The sequence below is a fragment of the Suillus plorans genome (assembly GCF_016647745.1).
Source record: "Suillus plorans strain S12 chromosome Unknown HD556scaffold_123, whole genome shotgun sequence".
Taxonomy (NCBI): domain Eukaryota; kingdom Fungi; phylum Basidiomycota; class Agaricomycetes; order Boletales; family Suillaceae; genus Suillus; species Suillus plorans.
Genome location: NW_024537507.1, coordinates 101019 through 111413, shown reverse-complemented (window position 1 = coordinate 111413; position 10395 = coordinate 101019). Strand labels below are relative to the sequence as shown.

Genomic DNA, 10395 nt, shown 5'->3' with positions numbered 1-10395 from the left:
GTGGTGGAGGTAGGTCTAATGTATGGTAGGTTTTCGGAACTTGGGAGCAGCAGGTACTGCCGGGCGATCGTCACCCAAATCATTGTCGTCGTCATCATTGGAGGGTCGAAGAGGTGCCTGAGGTGCCTTATCAGTGGCTTTCTTGACTTTCGTAGCTGCACCGCTAGGCTGGAGACGAGCTGGGCCGTGATAGTCAGTATCACCATTAGCAAATAGCCGTCGAGCGCCATCATGTGACCATTCAGGTGGTGGCGCTATGCCAGTGATGACTGGCCTCTCAGAGGCCATCACAGCCGCTACATATGAGGTTAAAACCTGAAAGTTCATAGTATAACATAAACAAAACTCACCTCGGTGCACCTTGTCAACTTTGACGACTAGCATAGTTCCTGCCTTCAACCCATCTACGAGCGCTGCAATTTCCTTCTGCGTCAGCGCTCCGATGCCCTTGTTCCTTGAGTTTTCATTGTGAGCTTCACCGGGCAAAAGGCACTTATGGGCAGGATAGCCTCTGATGCAGAGGTTGGCATCAGCAAGGGCGCTGGACATGCCCTTCCAAGGGAAATTTTTATCCCAGGCGCACTTGCCCCCAAGTTGGGCTATTCGTAGTTTAGGTCAAATAGATAAAAGGAGTAGCGACGTTCTAACGTACCAACTTGTCTGATAAGTTCGAGTTTGATCCATTTCAAACCGTCATCCCGTCCCTCGGGAGCCTGAGATTGGTCACGATCATGGTTCGGAGTCGAGTTTGGGGTCGAAGGGTCATTGCGAGTGCCATCGTTGAACGCATCATCCACTGCATTCAAAGATGTACTATTACTGTTTCGATGTAAGTCATAGCATAAACGTAATTTATCTTTACACTTACTATACATGCGCCTTGAGATGCCCGACAATGGCATCATCGCTTGCGCGACATCGTGTCTCCCAGAACTGTATCTTTAAGCATACATCAAGATGTAGAGCACAAAAAACTTACCCCTACAGCGCCTGGTGTATTATACGAGTGGCCAAGTGAGCCATCTTCGTTGACCACTTTGCCGCAGAGAACGACAGCCGCTTCAAAGCCAAATTTAACAGCGGCAGACTCGAGCTATGATGACGACATGAGGGAATGAGAGAACGTCGGGTGAAAAAAACATACTATCTGTATCACTCTTCGATAATGTTTTTGGAAGCCCTGTCCACGCTGGGCTATCGTTTGAGGTGAAGATCCAAGGAGCGATGCCTCCTCGTGCATTAGCAGGATATCTTGGTAAGAATCAGAATAAACCTCTTTGAATTTGTCGTAACATTGTGTCCGCACGGTTACACCTATAAGGGACATTAACCTCCTGCGCAACAAGTTATAATATGACACCTACTAGGTGTGCCACCTCCAGCGGGAGCTTCTCTGCCGATGCGCGCAAGCTCCGTCTGGACATGCTCTTTGAAGTAGTTGGCATATAGGTTCCAATAATTAGTGCCGTTTACGGTGCGTCCGCGACTCTTCAAGAACAAGTTGATTAATTGAGAAATCGGGAGTGTGGTGGATGCAGATAGTTCGAGAAAGCAGCGCTCTACTGCAGCAAACCCGACGTCTAGTGCTGCATTCAACTCTGCAGATCTGCGTCCAGTAACCGTAAGTCCTTCTTGATGGGTCACCGGCTCGTGCTCCTCGGGAAAGCGTTCATGAGAGGCAGAAGGATAGCCTTCTAAGTCCATCTGCGAACTGGAACCGCTCAGCAAAGTACCAATAGTATTTGTCGAGGTGGTGGTGTTGGTCTGGCTGCCACCATCCTTGATGGCGTTGGTGGAATGATATTTGTGGTTGGGAGGGGAAGTGAATGATCATGAGACGACGACGACGATGGAACTGGCTGAAGGATGAACGGCGAGGCTTCGCCAGAAAAATCCTCCGTAAAGCCAGAAGGGTATTGGCCTGTAGCATGAGGATCTAGTGAGCATCCACGAGAAGCCATTGGTTGACCCGAAGAACTCGCAGGAAAAGTGTAACTTGGTGGAGGTGCTAGGCGCTCCATGCCCTGTGCGGTGAGCTGATTTTGCGATCCTCCAGCTAAAAAAGACTCAGACCCCATCATGCTAAAGGTGTCAGAATTAGAGTCTATCCACGCGCGTTGCTGGTCCATGGAACCAAAAAAAACATCCTGGAGCTGTGCAGGAACCTGTGGGGCAGGAAATGGTGAGGCATGGCGACTACTAGCCGCGTGGACCATTGGCGATGACGTTTCGCTTGTTGAAGTACCACCTGGCACCACATGAGGTAAGTCTGGTGCACCAGGGTGCGCAGATATGGGATCTTGACTTCCCACAGTGTGGTTTTGATAGGCCTGGCGGCGGGTAGATGCACCTTTGACAAGGCCGACGTCCCGCGCTGTGGCCTTGAGCTTACTCCTGAGCCGCGAGGGAGTCAGCTCAACAGGGGGCGTTGCACATCGACGGCCGCCGCCAAACTGCTCTTGCATGTAATCGAAGGTATCGGGGGATAGACCCATGTAGCTCGGGTGAGGAGACGACAGGTCATCGGGGATGTTTTGGGTCATGTCTACAGTATGTAGTCAATGATAAAAGAAATATATGAGAGCACGCCTACTTGTACAATATGCAGTAGAGCACAATTTTTTGTAGACTGTCTGTTGGGCAGTTTGCGCAAGATATCACAGAGTAAATCAGATAGGAAATCAGAAGGGGCACGAAAAAAAACCAGCAGCGCCCTGATACTTATGAGGCTGATTTGAGCTGATGCGGACTAAACAAGTTAGAATGGTATAATAGCACAGAATTAAACAAACGTAAGACATTGAAATTTGTTCGGATAGGTAACCAAGGCCGACAAGTTCATGAGGGTGCGAGTGAGGCTCTAGTGAGGCTCTAGCGAGGCTCTCAGGAGTTCGACAGGCTAACAAGAGGGTTCAGAATGAAGTGAATGAGGATAACATTATACATAATGCCAAATGACTCACTTTGCAATCAAATATTCGAGCTGGCGGTTCCATTGAAATGAGTTCGATCGTGTTGTTCAGAACCAGTAAAGCTAGTGTTATTCTGTGAGTACGTTAAGAAGTGAAAGCAGGAGACTTACCGGCAGATACCCAACCAAGACAGACAAGTTCATGAGAGTGAGTGAGGGTCTAAGGAGGCGCGAGAGGCTAACGAGAGGGTTCAGAACAAAGCAAATACAGATAATGTTGAGCATAAGGATGATGCGAATATACATAATATCGAACAATGAGTTCAATCATGTCGTTCAGAACCAGTGAAATTAGTGGGATTCTGTGAGTAAGTTAAGGAGTGATGAGGCAGGAAACTTACCGGCAGGCACTCCTATATTTGCAGGATCCCATCATGATGATCACGACTCGAGTACGAGATTCCTGAATCCTGAATTTCGAATGTTAACACCTGGAGCGATAACAACTAATAATAAGTGCGACCCAAGACACCGGGAACTGCACAGGCATCAGCGATCAAGCACAGATAAGCGCTCAGGATGGTTGTATGTAGAAGCAGCGAGATATCAAATATGCCGAGTGGAGGTCCAAGAGGCTACAGAAAGGCCGCGAAATGAATATCATCTTGTGACTAAAAATAACATTGTTGAAACTGTGAGTCTACTTCTGTTGCCACGTCAGAAATTAAAATACGAATTCGAAAAGATTTGTTGTACTAACATGCTATCTACATCATTTGAAAACATTAATATTCAATTATTTGCTGTTATACCGTCTGAGACGCTTGGCAGGCCGATGATCGCTCTCACTAGCATCTGACTCCTCATCTAGAGTCTCATCATCAACATATTCAGAAGAAGATGCAGACCACTCGACGGCAGTGATTGGAGGAATAAGATCCGTGGTGTGAGCGATGGATGGTGTTATTGCTTTGGAGGCCGCTCTAGAAGCTGGACAGGGTGGCAAGCGTGATATGGTGTGAGTGGTGGATGGTGGTATTACTTTGGAGACTGCCCTAGAAGCTGGCCGGGGTGGCGGGCGTAATATCTCTACAAAGACCTGAACATGACGACGAGTAGGGGATGTAGCAGGACGAGCAGCACATGTAGAAGGACGAGCGGCACATGTAGAAGGACGAGCGGCACGTGTAGAAGGACGGGCGGGAGGTGTAGAAGGACGGGTGGGAGGTGTAGAAGGACGGGCGGGAGGTGTAGAAGGACGAGTGGGTGGTGTAGAAGTGGGAGGTGTAGAAGGGGGAGAGGCAAGACGGCGAGGACCCTTGCAGTCAATGTCACCATTAGCAAACACACGTCGCCCACGGGAGTAGATCGATCGATGTGAGGGTGCTTCTCCAATAATAACTGGGTCCGTAGACATCGTAAGGCGTGTGCGAGCAGCATCATTCGTCACAACTCGAATGGTGAGGGTGCCCATCTTGAGCGCATTGACAAGATTGATACGATGAGGAAGGGTCAGATCATGGACGCCTTTGCTCCGAGAGAGCGTAGGTCGAGTCTCGCCGGGCATCAAAGTCTCGTTAGGGTAGTTGACGAGGCAACATCCGAGCCGAGCTAGCTCCTTGGGCAGGGTTTTCCAAGGGAATTCGGTTTGGGTACGCCCACGCAGGGTGCCACCGATAGATGCTGAAATAAAGTCAAGATCAGTGAAAAAAGGATGCAACAAACCTTACCAACAAGCGCCGTTAGGCCACCCGTGATACAGGGAATGCCATCGAGGGTCTTCCATCCGGCATCGACTTGGAGACTACTAACTTTTGGGTCCTCTGTCATCACAGCCGCGTCCACAAGCTAGAAGCAATCAGTAGAATCCACATATGAAACTGACTAAGAACTTACGAGGCGAGTGATAGTAAAGGAGTGCGCGTCTGTCTGCGTGGCAACGTCAACAGATTGCGAGGACTTGGATATGGTTGCGGTCATTCTGCAACAGGATACAGACAAGGTGCAATAGTAGGTACAGTTGATCGATAACGTGAAAAGAGGCCATGGAAATTTTTGAAATGCTAAGTTTGGAGAAGCCTCCTTCAATTTGGGTAGCGCCGAAAAGCTATGACTTACCAAAAGTGGTAAATGAGCGCGGGTTAGTAGGCCCAAGAGGGTTAAGTGTTTCGCCTGGGTTCATAGAGGCTACTGGGAGGCCTTCTTGAGGCTATTGGGAGGCTTTTTTGAGGCTCCTGTGGGGTGATAATGGGATTCACTGCGGAAACGAGGTTAGAAAATGTCTGCATGAAGCAACACGACTAAAGAGGACACATTGGAGCTCCACCTTTCAACACCGTTCGCCACCCAGCACACCAAAGGTAGTTACTAGTTACTAAGCGAGTATGGTGGAACTACATGCACAAAAGGTTGCAGCAGATGCAAAAATCGTGGGATGATATAGTGAGGATGGTACAGCAGCATTGGTTGGTTGAACTTTCATGCTGTTACGACATTTGTCATACTGTGACAACTGTTTACATAATATGAAATATACTAACTAGTATGGCAGGACTTTCTCCGAGTCACCGGGAGTGATTGGTGAGCCAATGAGATTGAAAATACAAATCGCACTGAATTTAAAAGACAAATGGACAGGGATTGACTGCCAGCCAAGCTGTCTGGACTGGTGTCGTCGACTTCCACGGTACGCCCGATCATGCTAATACAAAAATAAAGGCCAGAACTTTGTGTTTGATGGCTGTATTGCGTTCTGATGGGTAACAGGATAACATCGCAATATGAACTTAAGATCAAGTTTGGTCTTCACACAGTTTTGACCATTTGCCCACTTGCCTGGTCTCTATGGGTCGCAAAGCTAAGTACTTCACATTTGAAGAGAAATCGGCAGCTGCACGGCGACACAAAGCATCATATGCTCGGTCAGAACAGTCAGTATTTTGCAATCATTTGTTTTTGTTAATCATATGTTTTACAGAGGTAAAATTGTTCGACAAGGTCAGAATTCTCGTGCATATGCCAAACGTCATGGTCGACGTGGGCCTCATATCATATCTGGGGATCTGCCGCACGATCCTCGAACATCTTCACTAATCCGATGTTCAACCTTCTCCCTTCCCGATTCCTATCTTTTTCATCAATCTCTCGCCGGATCCGACTTGATTGATCAATCCGATCTCTTGCAGTGGGACAAAGCCCCTCCTTACGACTCTCCAGCTCCACCTGACTCACCAGAGGAAGACCGTTTCACGCAAAACCTCTTGGATGTGATGCATGGCCGTCACTTGCTCGCAGAAAGGGAATCACATACCCACCATACAGCCATGTATAGCATGGGTGAAATCTCCAAGATTCTGAAGGAGATCCGAGAAGTGCGTCAGCGGTTAGTTACAGGTTGGGATGAGCTTCATGCTCGTGTCAGAAATTTGCAGGCATGCACAAGACACAAGGTCATGGCTGAATGCTATCGCCAATGGGTAGCGCGAAGGATATTGAATTGTCAGAGGGAGGACAATATACTGATTACTGGGAAGAATCCATATATGTAGACCTTGTACTACTGTAACTCGAGAGAGCTGGTAATGCAAGAACCATAGTCCGCATATAGCGTCGCAGATTGTCCATGTCCCGCTCATGTAGGCCTGTTATGTGGCTGCCGCGTACAACGGCGAATATTGCAGCCAATACCCATAGGCCACAATCAAAGTCATTACTCTGAAGACGTTTGATCTAAATAATACATAGTGTCAGACTAGTTAAGAAAGCCAAGCATGCAACTCACATTCAATGGTCGAGCCACCCACCCTTCAAGATCAATATGAACATGATGGCCGTGTTGACGCGCAATTGCAATGAACCGAGCAATTAGTCTTATTATATGCTTTCATATCAGGTGCCAATCAATCAGATGAAAAGGACACTTTAAAATTAAACTCACTTTGACGTCACTTTGCCAAGGCGTCCTATCACCCATGCTATCAAAAAGGTAAAGTTCTTTGGTCGACAACTGGATGATGCACACCACCCAGTGTCCAATGCCTGACGGACGATGAATTGGAAGAACCCAGATGTCTTTTTCCCAATAACGAATCCACGATGTGTGGCGCCAGATGATATCGTCTGGGGCATTATAACGAATGCGGGGAAGATCATGAGTGGAGAGCATCGCGCATTGTGTAGCAGAAGTGTTCAGCTGAGAGCACCACAAGAGAATGGCGCAATTGTTGATGCATATATCGTTGAGGCGTGCAGTAGGAGAACTGAGTATACCAATGTCTTTCGGCTCAAACAGTAGACGAGGGATTCCATCGTGCGAAGGTCGTATTCGTGCAAAATTTTTAGCAGGGTCAAGGACGTCTGGCTCTTGCGATGGAATGCAGAAGTCATCCACAAGGAGATTCTATGACATGTCAGTGTCAATTCCTAACAATAAAGATAAACGTACATCAGGAAGGTTCCAGCAAATCACGGCATTAACTTCGCGCCCATAATTTGTTGAGTCATCGTCATCTAACTCCAATGCCCCCATCTCACCCTCCAGGACATCGGCAAGTGCTGCTTTTTCAGAATCGACTTGGGGGCAATGGTCAGGATCAATGATAGGGAGTTCATCGCCACCCTCAGAATCAGGCACTACCAGCGTGTTGGCATTAATCCAGTGAAACATCAGGTTTGGCGAGCCTCCTGAGAGGGTGGTCGCAATGGCCACTGCCTTGCTGACTTCGTTAGTGAACCGTACTGAAGAAGCTAAGCAATTTGACCATCGTGTTTGAAGGCGGATAAAATTGGCATGCCGTTGCTGCAATGGAACTGCGAAAGGCTCACCTAATGATGGGTGAGAAATGGAAGTTGAGAAGAAAATTAACTCACTCTTCAGCGACCGAAGGGCAAGTTCAAGCGCCGCCAACTCATTTCCAAAGAAGCGGCACAAGTTATCGGCCTCAACGCCCAGCCGAACCTGCTCCTCTCGACACCGGTCACGCTTGAGCAGTGCACGAATACCATCTCTTATGGATGTGTCGTCTAACCATCGCGGAACCTCTCCAAGAGATGGCGTAATCCATACATCCTCCATCAGTCCTGGGTCAGAACGTAGTTCCGCAAGTTTGGTGGGAAGGGGTGCGGGCAGTGGAATCCCCCAGGATGTGTCATACAATGAATCAAGCCGCTCGCAGTAGGAGTTGAATCTCCTGATAGCGGTCATTAGTGCAGGCTGACGCTTTGAAATTGCTTTGCGTGTCTGTTGATGCAGCTTGGTGCCTGAAAGAATCTGATAAATCATTGACTAACAAAAGAGCATGAACTTACCTAACGCTTGCTGGACGCCACCTACTGCTCGATCAAGTTTATCCCACTCAAAGAAACTTGCAATCGCACGTTTACGAACGTTCATTTTGAGATCGCGTGCCAATAGAAGGATGCGAACAAATTCGAGATTGATGCCATGAAGCTCAGGGAACCTGTCATGAACGTTCAACGAAGAGTAAAGGGCCTCGACCTTGTTCATCAGGCGATCGTGTCCCCTCTCTAGACTTTCGAGAGCCTCTAGAGTATCATCTGAAGCCATATCTTTCTCCAACATCGTCCTGGCGGTTTGCAATGCTTTGTCTGAGGTGTCCAGATCTGCCTGGAGAGCTAGGACAGTGTCCAACTCCTTCTTGAGGCGGGCGGGTGCATCTTGCGATATCATTGGGTAATAGTCACGCCATTAAAATTGTATAAAACCTATGAGCACGGATAGATAACTGAGAATGCCTTTGCTGCAACCACTCGGACTGCAATTCTTCGATGGGAACCCCACATCGATCTAGCGCGTCTTGGGCTGCCGAACCTTGTTCCTTGATGCCCCGTCTGAGGCGTCGTTTGATCCAGTCGCCAAGGTCAATTCGCATCTCTGAAGCTATAGCTACTGCTTGCCGATCGATTAGCCATAAACGGCGTTGGCGCTAAGCAGTGTTTTAAATGAATTAGTTCATAATGAAAATAATAGAGTACATACACTAGAAGTGCGCTCAACACCTATCAATCGAACTAAGCGAGACCAAAGGCGTTCGGTCCCTTCGCCATCGGATAAGCCAAGACCCACACATATTCGTGGATTATATACGAGCTGGCAAGCCCACTCGTGCCCATATGCGTGCATTGCAGTGGTTGCAAATCGAAGGCGTGAGGTGATACTTATGGGAAGAATGTCATACTGTAAATAGTGTAAGCAAGTAGTTCCGGCCAGGATCATAACGTACCTTGGAGAGTGTTCGTGCCAAAACACAGCCGATATCGTAAAGAGCTACGACAGTAGCTTCAGGCGGAAGAAATGAAAAGAAGTGGTGAAGTAAAGCTACTGAATACTTCTGCTGTTCTCCAGGTGAATCTATATTGGCAAAAAATAATGGGATGTCATGACGACAGATAAGGGCCATGATTCCAGTGTCGTCAAAGCTATCCATAGCGGCCTTCTGTTTTTTGCCATCAGCAGCCTCGTAAGCATTCTCGCATTGGTCAACAGCTTCGTTGGGGATGAGGGGCACGTAAGACTTCACGGGTCGCTTATGTTGAGTGTCGATATGGTGCCCAATTGCGTCAACAAAGCTTTTGGGCAGAAAATAGGTAGGGTCATAGAAATTTGGACAGTCTCCAGCAGCACGTCGATGACGGTGATGGAAATTACCGTCCATTGCAACGTGGATGTCACCTCCTTCATCTGTGGATCTACCATGGAGTATACCTGCAAAGCAAGCAGGACACCGTTGCACTAGAAGGGGTGCGCATTGAGTGAGCGAAGGCGAATTTGGGACTCGAGAGGACACTTGAAACTTTGCTATATGATCACGATGTTGTTGAACGACCATCTCGACTTGGCGCTCAACTTCAACTTGCAGGATGTCATACCATTGGACGGCATAGCCGAGGCCTCGGCGGAAGGGGTCCTGTATAACTTCGCCCTGAAACACTAATGAATCAGTAGTGATATAAGTATGTAACTGATTGTTACCTGGGCATCAGTCATCTGGTAACCCCGCCGGGAATAATGATTTTTGAGCGCTGATGCGAGTGCGTTAATCGCGTCACATGAGCGCTCAAACAACGCGCGGTAGAATGAAAGCAAGTCAACAGACACAGCCATCCGAGGCTGTGAAGGCGCGGTTGGGAATAGACCATGGTGGACGAGGACCTGCTGGAGAGTCGAGCAGGTACAACTTAGTACATCTATAGATGTAAAGCCTAAATAAATGTCAGCAAAAATTTGAACACTGCAAGATATGGGCTGACGATCGAAAAATAAACACATCATTGTTGTCCGTTTCGGTGTACACGAAGGCTCCCCGCATGCAGATATGACTGGATGTATAGTTTCCAGTGCTTTGCCCTGTGTTCGTCCAAAGTACCAGAGTACCGGATCAACAAGGGTTGGTATGAGTGCAATCCAGTTTTTGTACAGTGAATTAGTGGGTTGGTCTGGTATGATCCGCCGTTTGACAGACGTT

At 48.0% G+C, this 10395-nt stretch overlaps 2 protein-coding genes across 2 annotated transcripts; both read right to left on the bottom strand.

Moving 5' to 3' along the window:
* Window positions 1-204: 204 nt before the first annotated feature.
* On the bottom strand, window positions 205-1339 carry HD556DRAFT_1200100 (uncharacterized protein; the record flags this gene model as incomplete). Its single annotated transcript, XM_041296368.1, has 6 exons — window positions 205-276; window positions 370-599; window positions 728-819; window positions 869-933; window positions 980-1093; window positions 1145-1339. Coding segments are annotated over 6 exons (768 nt in total), but the record flags the coding sequence as incomplete, so codon positions are not given.
* Window positions 1340-8610: 7271 nt separating this feature from the next.
* Window positions 8611-10199, bottom strand: HD556DRAFT_1250578 (uncharacterized protein; the record flags this gene model as incomplete). Its single annotated transcript, XM_041298944.1, has 4 exons — window positions 8611-8822; window positions 8906-9107; window positions 9154-9837; window positions 9903-10199. 4 exons carry the CDS (start codon window positions 10197-10199, stop codon window positions 8611-8613), a joined length of 1395 nt encoding a protein of 464 aa, XP_041152469.1.
* Window positions 10200-10395: the final 196 nt, after the last annotated feature.